Source organism: Tiliqua scincoides, chromosome 5 (genome assembly GCF_035046505.1).
Source record: "Tiliqua scincoides isolate rTilSci1 chromosome 5, rTilSci1.hap2, whole genome shotgun sequence".
NCBI lineage: Eukaryota > Metazoa > Chordata > Lepidosauria > Squamata > Scincidae > Tiliqua > Tiliqua scincoides.
Genome location: NC_089825.1, coordinates 81,462,167 through 81,477,095, shown reverse-complemented (window position 1 = coordinate 81,477,095; position 14,929 = coordinate 81,462,167). Strand labels below are relative to the sequence as shown.

Below are 14,929 nucleotides of genomic sequence, written 5' to 3'. Positions count from 1 at the left end.
AAATTTGAAATGTGTATTAATTTGGCCCCCGACATGATGTCAGAGAGATGATGTGGCCCTCCTGCCAAAAACTTTGGGCACCCCTGATCTAGTTTATTATTGTCAACACTGGCTGATAAGCAACTTTCTAGGATTTCAGTCAGGGGTCTTTCTCAGCCCTACCTAGAGATTCCAGGGATTGAACCTGTCACCTTGTACAAGCAAAGCATATACATTATCCCTAAGTGTGGGTAGCATAAAACTCACTTTAATCATTCTCCTCTCAAGAATTCTGGTAAATAATAATCTTACAGAAAATATCAGTTGTGTTTATTTTTTCTAAACAACTGGGGGTGGGGGGGAAACAACAGAATGGAGATCATTTTACTTTTATTTTTTATGATGAGTGTTGCTCCCCATCTGTGTTTCTCCAAGAGCTGGGATGCCAGTTACCCAGATAAAAAGTAAATTTCATGCTACAAGTGCAAAAAAGATAGTGTTTTTATGAAAACTTGGGTGTGCTGTGAGTGGAGAGGCTGGGCAAGAGCTCTTTCCTAGAGCCAAGCTTGTCCTATGGCTGCTCCCACATTGCTGAAGTTGCATCACAACAGTGTTTGTCTATGATTTGGGTAGCTTGTAAGGTTCCCCACCACAGAATCATGACTGAGCAGCCTTGGTTGCAAACAACTCAGCCATGTGGACAGAGGTTTTGTAGATGACCTTAGTAATGGTGGAGCAATCACAGAAACAGTTGTGCACATGCTGCTGCCATTTAAATTGGGGCTTAGATGCCAGTGCTGAGAACCTCCTCATCTCTTAAGTCTCTCGTGTGTTTTTCCATCTCTTCTAGCATGAGAAAGATGACATGACTGAGGACACAGATGGTGCAGGGCAGCCAGCAGAGGAAAGCCAGGTTGATAGTGGTGAGCAAGGCCATCCTTCTTTGCTCAAAGGAACCAGCACTACCTTGGACTAACGGGGACTCTCCCAGACCAGTGGTGTAGCTAAGGGAAGGCAGGGGGTCCATTGCCCTTAGTACCTCACCTTCAGGAGGTATCAAGGTGGTGCCTTTCGGAGCCCTTCTGAGGCCTGGGGAGGTTGCTTGCAGCCTCCCTGAGCCTCAGAAGGCCTCCTGGAGGCCTTAAAAAGGCACTTCCAGTTTTTGGCAACAATCTGAAGTACTTTTTAAAAATTTATGGGCCCTGTGTATCAGATGCCCTAACTATGCCACGGCTCCCAAACTCCCTCGTGGTCTCCAAAGTCCTTAGCGCACCATCAGATGGGAGGAGGGCTTTATGTTTTGTAACCCTCATAGGTGTTGGAGAGGAAATTCAGCACTGCTGCGTACACTTCATGATAACTCTCAAACCTTGACATCCTCTCTCTTGTTCATTTCAGTTTTCACAGTGCCAGCAGAAGGTGAGAGTACCACGTCGGAAGACAAGAGCCCAGGGCAGCAGACGGGAAATCTTCCCACATCAGTTGCCTGCCCCACCACACCTGCAGTATGTTATTTCCCTTGGAGGTTATTTTCAGATAAGCCAAGCCCAATCTTAATATGAAAACTAGCCAAATCTGCAAAAAAAAAAAAAATTTCCATATAATTCTGAAGCACATTTTGCAGAACATATGCCAGGTTTTAATAAATATCTTTGTTTAGTTTTGGCATTTTAGTAGAGTTGGACACAGCCTGGACGTGCGTTTGTTTTTTGAATTAATGAATTATACATGAATTAGTCATGTTTCTACATAAAGAGAGAGTACTCAGCAGGACTTCAAAGATAAAAGCCTAATAGCATAAATTTAAAGACCAAGCATTTAATTTAAAAATTAAAAAGTATAGATAAAAACATAAGCACACATCATCAGAAGTAAAAATGGCTTCCATACTGAAACAACGTTATTGAAAACCCTATTCCATAAATCTTCTGTGGCTGGGGAGGGCCTTTTAATTTTTTGTTCAGAAAATATTTCTCCGCTTATTCCCTGTGTGTAAATGGGGATACAAGGAAATGGTAGGAGATTCTTGAGGGGGCATTATTTTTCTGCTTCCAATCTCTTACCTCTGTGTGTCATTTAAAAAAAAAGAAAGAGCTCTAGTCCCAAGAGGGATAGAGATGCACAATTTTGATGTTTTACTTCATGTGCAAACAGGGCTGCCAATTACCAAGAAAACCTTTGTGAGCAGGTGAAATATTTCACAGCCTGACAATAGGCGCTGATACCTGTAGCTGAAGATCAAGTTGCTGTTAAAGGTTATAGGAGCAGAGAGTGGGTAAGGAAGTTGGCAGCTCAGGGTACAAAAAATTCCTGAGATCTGAGAACTAGACTATATGTTTTCTGAAGCCCTGACTTCTTGTTGGCTCTTTCTTCCTTCTACAGGCAAGTCGGAGCTCTGTGCGGAAGGAGATCTCACCCATGTACTCATATGTAGCCCTCTACAAGTTTCTGCCTCAGGAGAACAACGACCTACCCCTGAAGTAAGTGTATTCCTTACCAGATCATGCCACCCATTAGTTCATATGAAGAAGCTCTGAGCTGGTGAATCTCTAATCCAAATTCTCAGCCAAGAACTTGCTGGCTGGCTTTAAGGAAGACACTATAACTCAGACTCCCTTCCCCCCTCCTGGCAACTTGGGACTGCTAATGAATACAGGTCAACCTTTCCAGAGTGGTTCTGAGCTTTACAGCACAATCCTATCTTGCACTGGAACAAGCAGGCCAGGAGACAATACACAATAGGGTGCCAAAGTTGCTCAGCCAGAGGAAAGGGGAAACTCTTCCTCTTACCCCTGGGTAAGCCACTGCAGCCCCTATGGGTCTCCTTGAACATGCACCACCCCCAGAGGTGGTATAAGTCCGAGGAGAGCGGAGCGGCTTGAAGCCGCTCCACACTGCTCAGGAATGGGGGTTGGGATCTGGCATCTGTCGGATCCCAGCCCTGCCTCTCGCTCCCCAACCACCTGCCCCCGGACCACCCTGGGGGTGGTCCGGGGGACCCACATTGAGCCAGATCCGTGGTGATGAGGCTGCCTGCTGCTGGTGAGTATTGCCAATGGGACATCTTTGGGGGCATATGATGGCATTGATTAGATAATATTTTTGTATTGTGGTCTTTCTGCCATGCCAAGCCCAATTCCAAATTTAGAAAGGGAAGGGGAGAGCACAGCAATCACTTCCTGCCTTCTCTGGAACAAAACCAGATCTCCTCTGTTTCCTCAGGCCTGGAGATCGAATCATGCTGGTGGATGACTCCAATGAGGACTGGTGGAAGGTGAGCACAGTAGAGTTGGGGACAAGCAGTGGGTGTGCATGGAGTTGGAAGAACTCTTGGCTCTTATTGTATTGTGATCAGCAACTGGCCCTCTTTGTTCCCCTGTCCTTACATCCTGGTAGATATAAACCGTACTGAACCCCTCATTAGAACCAAGCAGGATCTGTGGCACGTCCTAAATCAATCAAGAAAATGCCAGCTTGCCACCCTGCTCAATTTGGTGAATATTATCAACAGGAGTTAGGATGATGTAGTGGTTCTGGCATTGGACTTAGACCTGGAAGAATCGGGTTCAAATCCCTGCTCAGCCATGAAACTTTCTGTGTGACCTTGGGCCAGTCACTCCCTCTCAGTCTACTTCACCGAGTTGTTATGAGGGTAAAAGGAGGAAAGGAACCATGTACACCACCCTGAGCTCATTAGAGGAAGGAGAAAAGTAACATCCCTGAAAGGTAAAAACCAGCTGAGACAGAGTGGACTGACCAGTGCCATCCATAAAGCTTCTTGGCAGAGCAGAGGAAACTGAACTTGCAATCTCTCATGTCCAAAACCTTCTGCCTGTGATGATACCCTATTGCGTGTGTGCCTTCCCATCAGCTAAAATATCCTTACACACAACTGCCTCTTCTTGTCCAGCTCTTGTGAATCCATGCATGTTCTATTCCTTGAACTCACACACTCTCTCACACATGCACGCTCTGTAGGCCCCCAGGGAAAGGCTTTGGCCTCTGAGCCAGCCAGACATACATCTGGTTCCTTGTCCCTGTTGCTATAGCAACATGGCAGGTTCTGAGCATCCTTCACACTTCCAGAGCTTTCCAGTGCTCTAAGAGACTCCTAAAGAGTCAGAGGATGGAGTCTTGCACTCCTAGTGCTATCCTAGCCACTCCTACCACTCCATCTCAACCACTTTTCCTGCCCTTTATTCAAAAAATTCAGCACAGAATATTGGATTTTAAAGCATCCTCACACATCTGAGAGTAGCAGACAAACTATCCTGGCTTACTGGTCAGACTGAACCCTGAATTTCTTTTTTCAATTTTTAAGAACAATCTTTATTAACAAAATATCAATTTACAAAGACCAATCAAAAATAAATATATACTTTTGGTACAGTAAATATATTTTTGAAAGGATCAATATAGAAATTTGGCACAAATTTTATTTTTCTATCTTTAGAATTTAGCCATTGAAAGTAAGGCAGCAATTCCTAAACTTGCTGTGGCCACAGCACTCTTCTTTCATAGCAGCCTCTTCTTCCCAGCTCTCTGGGGCATTGCCATCTTGGATTGCACAAGATCTCATGTAATCCAAGATGGAAGAAGAGGCCGCTGGGGACATCCCGTGGCACCCTTTTGAATTCATCACTGCAACCTCAGGCACAGTTTGTGAACCACTATTAGTAAGGAGATGTAGTACAGCAGCAACAGCAAACCCTACCGGGAAGCCTTCTCAGGTGTTCTGTTCCTTGAGAATACCAGTATCAACCTGCTCAAACCAATAGGCTTGCACTCAGTGTATCCAGATTGATGATATCTGGAGATGTGTGGAACTTTTGTTCTATGTGCTCTGAAGAAACAGCTTTGTGAAGATCAAAACCTTGCAGTGTTTATAAAAGGAATTGACCCAGTGGATCCAAAGAAATCTGTTTTAGATTGCTTTAGTTCTGATGAACCAAATGTTATGGCAGCAGCCTTGCTTTTTTCAGTTAGACATGGCGGTGTCCACATGTACTTATTGCACAGCAGATAACTTGTACTTTTGAGGCATTTTTGCTACCAATGAGTCTTAATTAGCATCTTGAGACTTACAGCTTTAAATCGTTGTACAATTTTAATTTAAATAGGCATGAGTCTGTCCCCTTTGACCGTGGAGGGGGGGGGGAACAGGATATCAAAAATATCTGCACATGAAGAGTATATAACTTTGCTGATGGTGTGTTTTGTTTTGTTTTCTAGGGGAAAATGGGTGACCGCATGGGATTCTTCCCAGCCAATTTTGTGCAACGGGTTCGTCCAGGTGAGACAGTCTGGAGATGCTGCAAGACTTTCAGTGGCAACAAAGAGCAGGGGCAGTTAAGCCTTAAGGAAAACCAGGTAGGAGCAAACATCTCATATTGGTCTTTTCTGCGCAAGCAGAATCCATACATTAGATATCTGAATATACCAAGTATGTTTTTTTTCCAAAAAGCAAGTTTCTAGTCCTCATTGTTTGAAGGAAAAAAGATCCTCTGGATTATATGTCTGCAGTCATAAACTGCAGATCCTTTGTTCTGCCTGAAGGAAGTTTGTAGACTGCTTTCTAAGGTGCAGAAACTCCATTACAACCACTTTCAAGAGTCATGGGCAATGTATATTACTAAAAGCACACATCTGTTATTGGCAAGTGTTTTCCCTCAGTCCCAGTTTGTCTGACCAAATTAGTTTGTAAGCAGCCTTGCCCAGGTTTCTGAATCTCCCACTCTTGGCCATCAGATAGATTTCATGATCCAGTGAGCTGGCCCCAAATCACGTTTTTTTGCTAACCTATCAAGGGGGAAGGGGAAGGTGTAGCGTAGTATCCCAGGATAATGGCTGCATCAGGATGACTCAACAGTCTTTCCAGGCTCCTGAGGGAACTCAGAATCCTCTTGGTGGGGGTTTAAAAGGGGACAGAAGAGGGAGGAAATAATAAAAAAAATCGAGGTAAAGAGGGAGTGTTTTTTTACCACAAGAGTGTCCAATCACCATTTATTTAAAAGATTTTTATCCTGCCTTTCCTCTGCTGACGCAGATGCCCAAAGTGGCTTATAATTTATAGAACAGAAAAAAATTAAATAAATACAATTTATAAAAACAACGAATAAACTCAAAAATAAATAAATACATAAAATAAAAACCAACTTGGAGGAGGGCAAAACTATTAACATTCAAGGAACTGCTATAGAGGCGCAGGAGGCAGACAACCCAAAATGCCAAACGAAACAAAAGTTTTGAGCCCTTGCTGAAACACCATGAGGGAGGGGGTAGACCTTAATTACCCCAGTAGGGAGTTCCATAATTGTGGCACCACTACCGAGAAGGCTTGCCCCTACCACCATCTAGGGGGGTGGTGAAAAGAGAAAGATGGCATTCACAGGAAAGCCCCCACAGATTACCTAAGAGGGCGGGCTGGAAAATATGGGAGAAGGCGGTCCCTCAGATAACCTGGCCCCAAGCGTGAAGGGCTTTAAAAGTCAAAACCAGTACCTTGAATTGGGCCTGGAAGTGAATGGGCAGCCAGTGCAGTTGCCAAAGCAGTGGTCCTATAGAATCAAACCGCCTAGCTCCAGTAACCACTCTGGCTGCCTCATTCTGCACTAGTTGCAGCTTCTGAATTATCTTCAGGGGCAGCCCCACATAGAATGTGTTACAGTAATTCAATCTATAAGTCACTAGGGCGTGGACCACCATGGTCCAGTCCAAGTGACTCAAGTACGGTCACAGCTGGCGCACCAGCCGAAGCTGGGCAAAGGCACCCTTGGCCACCACTGCAGCCTGGCTCTCCAGGGAAAGCTGTGAATCCAGGAGCACCCCCAAACAGTGCACCTGCTCCTGCAGGGTGAGTGCAATCCCATTCAGAGCAGGCAGATGACTCACAGCCCAGTCCTGAGGTGCTCCAGGACTCCCACAGTCTCTGTGCAACAAGGCGGTAAGGAGAGATACAGCTGGGTGTCATCAGCATATTGGTCACACCCCACTCCAAATCCCCGGATGATCTCGTCCAGTGGTTTCATGTAGATGTTAAAAAGCATGGGGGACAGAATAGAACCCTGTGGCACCCCACATTGTAAAGGCCAGGGTGCCGAACAGGAGTCCCCCAGCATCACCATCTGGGATGTGTCAGCCAAGAAGGAACCAAACCACTGCAAAGCAGTGCCCCCAGTCCCCAGCTCACCCCCCACATGTGAAAGTTCTGCAGAGCTGCATGTCCTTAAAGGCTGCGTACCCAAAGCAGTCACTCACAGAAGATACAGGGGCCGTGCTCCTCTGAGGACAGGTAGCCTTTTCTTTTACGCACTCTCCATTTTTCAGACATAGGAGTAAACAGTGCCTCCAGTTTTAATTCAGCACAAAGTGTGCCTGAGCTGTTGGAATTCTGCAAAATGCTGGTGCATACCAATGGCATGTTCGAAGAAAGATTAAAAGGCAGGTCTAGGAGCACAGTCTCTCCACAGCCCAGTGGCATTGTTGATAAGGGAACTTCTCTTCTCCTTCATTGTCTGCCTTTGTGCTTTCAGGGCTGATATAATTCAGCACAGGGAACTGAGGGTATCTTGAAAAGGCATTAGCAATGTTTTACCTTTCTGGTTGGAGTTAATAATACTAAAAGTGATACAACCACAGTTGTGTTTCCTTGCCCTCCTTAGAAATGTGGCATTAGAGCTGTGGTGAAAGCAATTGTGGTAATTACTGTGCTGGTTGGTCCTGTATGTACTCATATCAGGAATGACTGCCCTCAACAGTGTACCGCTATGCTGTAGTATTTGTGTTCAGAACTCCTGTGCATTCAAGTCCCCTCCCCTCTTGAACTATCAAAGACCGTCTAATGATCTACTCTGGAGCTGCTTGATCCATCTGCATTCAGTCTCCCTGGGCCTGATGTCAGCCAACAGAATAGTTTCTTAATGTGTCTCAAGGAAAAGAAGCTAAGCTAATCTCAGGCATGCCAGAAGTGTGTAGCTTGTCACAAATCACAAAAGAAACCAGATCAAGGAGATTCTGATTCCAGGAGAGGCACAAGAAGGCAGATGAAGCTGGCAGATGGGTGAAAAGATTGGTTCCTGGAGTTGATAACCTCCCGCCCCCCCCCCCAATATCCAAACCCTCCCTATAGTTCCGTGCTAGAGAGATGTGACAGAGAGCCTCCTATTGTTCATGCTCAGAACACTAACAATAACCAGAAGAATATAAATGGGATCCCACTTAGATTTTCCAGGCATTTCCCCTATTTAGCCTCCAAGCAACAGAAATTTGGCACCCTGGCTTGAAATGTGTATTATGTGTAATTTGCATGGTTTAATTTGTAGGGGATTGGGGGGGGATGGGGATTCTGAGAAGGAGACTTGGGGCTCACAGTATTGCAAAGTGGAGAGAGGGAAGCATATAGGAAATGGAGTCTAGGCAGAAGTATTGGGGGGATAAAGCTGGAAAATAGGTAAGGCAAGAAGCTTTGAGAAATTAAATACTTCTCATCTTCTAAACCCACTCTGAGGTTTCTAAGTATTTTGGATAAATTGCTTGCTCATTTTTCAAACTCACTCAGCAGCTTGAGGACTAGCAGCTTGCTCTTTCAGAAAAGAGCTTTGTTTTTGTAGAAGCTTTTTTGATGCTTTGTCCCTTCTGGATAAAAATAATAATAATAAAAATCCAAATTACATTTTGGCTGTCAAACAGCTTTTGGGCAAGGACTCAAATGGCAAAGATAAGAAAAAGTATAGTGCAGGACATTACATTCACAACAACCCAACCCTCACCCCTGAATGCCATGACCAACCCCCTATAAGAGAAGGATCTGAGTATGCAAAGTCCCCTATTCTAAAGGTCTAGAACAGGGGTCTCCAAACTATGGCTCAGAGGCCGCATTCGTCTTGCCACAAGATTTTATCTGGCCCACAGCAACTTTTTGTGTCAGAACATTTGCTAATGTTTGACATTTTTACTCCTTGTATATCATTTCTCAGTTTAAACATGGCATTGTTTCTTTGTAATTGTCACATTTCTCTTAGGTTCTGAATCATATCATGCTGGTTACAAAAAAAAAATCAAAGTTAAACGTATTCATTCATTTAAAAATGAATAAAATATGTGCAAAATATATTATGTGGCCCTCTTATTGAAAAGCTCGGAGACCCCTAGTCTAGGAACTCTGTGTGTGTGGAGGGGGGGCAACCATAAGGGATAGCAGCTTGATTTCTTACAAAAAGTTGATATTTTCTTTGGCCTACATATGGCCAATTTCTTCATCACATACTAAACAAGGAGAGGTGCTTGGTATCCTCACCACATTCGTTAGTTTGTGTTATTACTGTAGTGTTTACAGTATTTTGGTTTTTTGGATTTTTTTTTAATAACTGAATTTTTCATCTTCTCTTTCTCCCAGATCTGTGTTGGTGTAGGGAAGACCAACGAAGTTTTCATCAAGGTGACGAGTGGCAAAAAACGAGGGCTGGTGCCAGCTGATACACTGACGGAGATTTGAAGAAGGAATGAGAGTGTGAAGCAGGATGAAAAAGTTTTTTTTTAAAAAAAGAGAGAGGTCAATCGCAGGGCAAGAGCCTCCCTCTTAACCCTGCCTTACTCCAGCCCATCCCATACCTGAGCACCTGGCAACTCACAATTTCATGGAATCCTCTAGATGGGATTGGGGATGGCTTTGGTTTGGAGGACAGAAGAAGGTTGGGGGACTCGCTTGAGTACCACTTTCTGTGTGCTGCTGCTTGTGCCCGGTTGGGACTGGAAATTTGCTCAAGCCTTGTTTGGTTTGTCATCCCACCTTCTGCAGCTTGGGCACAGTTTTGAAAGGTCATCACTGACAGCTCTGTGCTATAGAGTGTGAGGGAGAGTTCCAAAGCTATTATTCACCCTCTTTTCCTGTCCTTTTCCCTGTCTTCAGGCCACGCTTCCACGGCAACAGAGGCCGATCGATAGCAACCAGCCTTACACTACAGGGCTCTTTCTCACTTGGCATAAAGTTCCTTCCCCCCTCCCTCAACTCCCAATTCAGAAGTTCCCTAATAATTTTGTGTTGCATGAGTACCACATGTGGAACTATGAAGGCCTTCTCCAGCCAAGGAGGCCATGTCAGTGTGTTGTGTCTGTCTCTGTGTTAGTTTGACACCTTTAGGGCTCTCAATATATTTGTGTCACATGTGGCTGTTGCTCAGGTTTGATACAGCCCCCTCCCCTGTCAAAAGAGAGACTGAGACAGGAAAATTCCATGTAACCCGGTCTCTACTTCTCATGTTACTGATGAGTCTCACCATGGGCCCCATTCTACAGAGAGCACCTGGGAGATTAATAGTGTTGTAGTTCTTTTTTTCTTTGATGTGAAATGCTGCCTCCCTTCCTGGCTTCTGGGATATTCGTCGATCTCCATTTGCCCCTCCAGCATGCAGTGGCTTCCCCACCTTATGAATGACAGCAGCGTGGATAATTTCTCAGGGACTTTCCTCAGCCAGATACGTTTTTGAACTAAGCTGAGAATGTTACCCCACTGCATTGCTCACAAGACGAGTTCAGAAACCCTGATCATCTTGTCTTCCCTGACCTTCCTGGCATGCTTCCAGCTATTTGTTCTTCGTAGATGTACTTTTGTCAGCAAATACAAAAGAACTTCCGGCCCAGTCCTTGGAGGGAGTTATGACATGGGCATCAGCAGTATGGCTAAGCTGGGATCTTCCTCACTAGTTAGGGCGGTTAAGAAGGGGACATGTTTGCTAAATCCTGTGTTTCTCAAACCGGTTTGCACAGGATACATGCTGTGAGTAAAATACTTGCTTGTGCAAACACTCCAGCCCGTTACCCACCACTTTGAAATACACTTACATGTGCTTTGGACCAGTTGCACATAGCTCAGCAATACCATGTGCATCCAGAGCATTGGTGTGCTAACAGTACATGGAAATGGCCCAATGCATATGGTAGGTACATTAAAAATTATGTGGCATATATAAGATAATTTACACAGGTATGAACTGTACTGGTGTCCACATTATGTATACAGCATAAACAGAGCTGAGAGAGAGTTTTTTCCTGAGCTCTTACAAAATGGCCTCAGCCTTAGCTAAGCAATAGATATTTCTTTGCTTCCAGGAAACCAAAGGATGGATCAAAAACCTTCCTAGTGCTTGACCCATGATTACTTTGCATTCTCAATTTGCTTCTTTTCCTAAGCAGATCTGCTATGCTGAGCATGGAGGAAGGTGGTAGCTCCACTAAGTTGGCCCAAAGCAGCGCCTTCTTCAACCCTGGTTCATTTTTGCAGAGCAAGTAAATTCTCCCATGTTTCAAAGGAAAAAGGGATAGCGGGTCAAAAAGTCATTTTCGGGATGTAAAATGTGATATTTTTGTTTTATCAAATGATTTTGGTTTTGAAAAGAACTGCCTCAGAGAGTGCTGGAACAATATTGTAAGGATCAGATTTTTATTTCCCAGCCCTAGGCAGGGATGAAAAGAAAACATGAGCATTTTGTATTTTTTTTATTTATTTTTCACATTTTTATACCGCCCTTCCTCCAAGGAGCTTAGGGTGGTGAACATGATTCTTTCCCTCCTTTTGTCCTCACAACAATCCTGTGGGGTAGGTTAGGCTGAGAGAGAGTGACTCTCCTTTGTAAACATACAGCTTCAGACGTATGGTCCATTTTGCCTGACCTAGTTCGTCTGGCAGCACCTGGCTGAAGTCTCAAGCAGAGACCTTTTCCAGCCTTGCCACCTGAGGCCTTTTTAAACTGGAGATGCCTGAGATTAAACTTGGGCCCTTCCATGTTCAAAACATGAGCTCTCACTTTCTCATAATAGCTAATGTTTAAGTACTAGCAACACAATCCTATGTGTGTTTACACAGAAGTTTCATTATATTAAATGGGGCTTGCTCCAAAGTAAGTGTACATATAATTGCAGCCTTACAGCATAAACTTATGCATTATAAGAAGTAAAGCCCATCCAGGAATGCATGCATAGGATTGCAGCCTTAGCTAGGCACCTGGAAATGTTCCATTCTTGGTTCCAAATGTCACCAAACTCTCTACTAAATGTTTTCAGCAAGGGTTGAAATTCTAATGAGTTAATTCCAGAGCCACTTTCACCCAGGTAATTCACTGGTGAAAACCCCAGAAGTGAGCAAGTTCACACTTGCATCAGCATCTTCTTTTTGTCAAAATTCATCCCAAGCTGCAGAGCAGAAAAATGTCATCACAATTTGTGTGGTTGGAATTGGAATGTTGTTCTGGGTATTTCTCCAGCACTTTTAGAATGCAAAGCACTTTAGGATTGTTCTCCCTTCACTTGGGAAACAGTGTTGTGAGGTATGTTGTTGCTGTCTCCATTTTAGAGATTGGAAGCCTGAGGATGAGACACTGTTAGTCACTCATGAAGTCTCACAGATCCAATGGATCTCATTGCCACCGTGTTTTTTAATTGAACTAGTTTATTGGTATTGTCATATTTGTCTGTTTCAGTTTGCTGCCAACAGAAATGATTATTTATTTCCTCCCCTAATGTCTGAACAAGTAACTAATATTTTCACAATCTCATACAGAAGTATTGCCCCTTCTAGACCTGCCGGTCTAGTCCAGAGCCCAGCAGTACTGTCAGTTTCCCCTCCCCTTCCCTTAGGGAAATATAGAAACAGATGCCTCCTGTGCATCTGCATAATTTCTCCAGGGTGGTGGATTTACACACAGACCTTTCCGTGCACGTTGAATTCCTGGAATCTATCCCAGAATGTAATTCTCCAAAGAACGGAGGTGGGAGGGAGCAGCTAGCTTGACCTGCTTCACATATGCATGTTCAGCACTGAGTTTCCACAACACCAAGTGATGACATCCATGTGTAAATGGGCCATCACAGATCAAGTCTATATGTTTGCTCACATAGCTAGAAGAACAGAATGTGGGATAAGAACCTCTTCAAAGGTTTGTGCTACTATGTGCTATCCAGGAGGCAGAAGGAAAGTGTGTCAAAAATCAGAAGCAAATTCCTGCGGCACTCAACCACAACAGCAGACAACTTCCAGTGTAACATTTTGGGTGCATGGGTTCACTTATGGGGGTGATCCCATAACCATAGAAATGTTGCATTAGTGTTGTTACTGGGGGAAGATCTGTGACTAGTTATTGTTGCTCAAACTGAGGAAAGCTTGTACAAGCAGAAGGACACACTGGTAATTCAGCAGAGCTGCTTTAGCTGCTTAGGTGGTTGAACCACATCACCTATTAGGTGCCATCCATATGTAAATAGGCCATCACAGATCAAACTCCACCAGTGGAACTTTCCTATCACCTCAGATGAAAGGCAAATCTTGCAGGTGGCAATGCAGAGCTCCTTGGTTTGGCCAAAGCCAAAATGCAGGTATTCATGAAGTTATTTAGAATGGTTAGGCTTCAACAGAGGCTGTGGATTGACTAGTGCATGACTTTCATAAAATGAATAATAAGCACCACCTGTCCTTTACAGAACTTAGTGAGATGATGGCTTCAATTAAAGAAACATTATTTGACCTCCCTTCTTCCTCCCTCTGCACTACACCCCATTGTAGCAACTACTAACCTCTCCTGCTTAGTGTCCTTTTAGTGCCTCCTTCAAAGTCAATACCCAAGAGCTTTGACTTTGAACAACTAGAGTGCACTCAAGTGGATTGAAGAGCATGGTGCTTGCTTGTTGTACTGTCAGCATATTATGGCATTACAGTATTCTGTAAAGGGCATTCTGGCTAAAAAAAGAACAACCACTCTGAGAAGATCACTAAACTGGTGAGGAAGGTGAGGGATTGGAAGGGCAAGCAGATGCCCAGATGAAGTGAAGAAGACCCATTACCATTTGAAACCCCTAAAGGTGATTGCTAGGTAATACACTGGTGATCTAATCTCCAATAGTAGTGCCAGAGAAGCGCCAAGCTGAACCTTGATCAGAGCTCTTGAGAAATGTATAGCTTCTTTGGCAGAACTTTTTCACCTTATGTGTTGCAATGGCCTTCTCTTAGAGCAACTTGTAGTGTCAACTTTGGGCCCAATCCTATCCAACTGTCCAGCACCAGTGCAGCCTCAAGGTAAGGGAACAAATGTTCATATACATTGAGGAGGCCTCTAAGACTGCCTCCCCACCACAAAATGCAGTGCACGCCCCATTGGCACAGCTGCACCAGCACTGGAAAATTGGACAGGATTGGGCTCTTTGTTGGCTACCTTGGGCCTCCTAAACCCTCTTGCCTATTTCTTTTGAGTCAGCCAGTTCTCTGCAGCTGTAGTAACTGCTTTGTCCATGGTCATTGAAGCTTATGCTAAAACAAACACCCTATCCCAATGTCTCTCTAAAACTTGTGTTCCTAAGGCAAAATGTAGGACTGATTACAAATACACACAAAACGCTTGCTAATACCTTTGCACAGGGGGGAGTGGCACAGTTGATCCCCCTACCCACAATTCCAGTCACCTAAGCAATAATGTCCAGATTCTTGCCAGTTGCACTGTGGAAAGGTTGGTTTGTAACATATACAGTGTGCTATGTTGAGGAATATGTGATGTGTTGATTTTGATGGCCAAAGAACCTGGTTAGAAACAAACAAAATATTCTGGATTAAATATTAATTACACTGCAGTGAATATCTTGTGGTTTCCTTTTTTCTTTGTCTTACCAGCTGGAAATAATTTCTCCTCTGTTGCCCTTGAGGGGGATATATGTGGGCTTTAATGCAGGATTTTTTCACTCAAGGTCTCATCTATGGAGCTAGGCATCTTTGCCCAGGCTGTTCTTATCAAATTGTTCTCTGTGTCTGAGTTAGTGCTTTCACACTTCAGTTATTATTGTTCTGCTCTTCTGGATTTGTGCGTTCATGCACAGGAATATTATCACTACAAAACAGATAATGCTTCTCTTCTTCCTTATTGGCTTGTAGACACCATACCATGGTGGCCCTCTTTTGGGTGGCCCTGATTAG

General features: G+C 44.1%; 1 protein-coding gene across 4 annotated transcripts in view; it reads left to right on the top strand.

Annotated features, from left to right (window-relative positions):
• The window catches only part of STAC2 (SH3 and cysteine rich domain 2), a 48,864-nt gene extending 34,275 nt beyond the window's left edge, over positions 1–14,589 (top strand). For all 4 annotated transcript variants that reach the window (XM_066629107.1, XM_066629104.1, XM_066629105.1 and 1 more), the window contains 6 exons: positions 830–902; positions 1,378–1,484; positions 2,362–2,459; positions 3,202–3,253; positions 5,212–5,349; positions 9,374–14,589. In XM_066629107.1, the coding sequence (XP_066485204.1) occupies positions 830–902; positions 1,378–1,484; positions 2,362–2,459; positions 3,202–3,253; positions 5,212–5,349; positions 9,374–9,472 (567 nt within the window). In that variant the 3' untranslated portion in view covers positions 9,473–14,589. The remainder of the gene's footprint in view (positions 1–829; positions 903–1,377; positions 1,485–2,361; positions 2,460–3,201; positions 3,254–5,211; positions 5,350–9,373) is intronic.
• Positions 14,590–14,929: the final 340 nt, after the last annotated feature.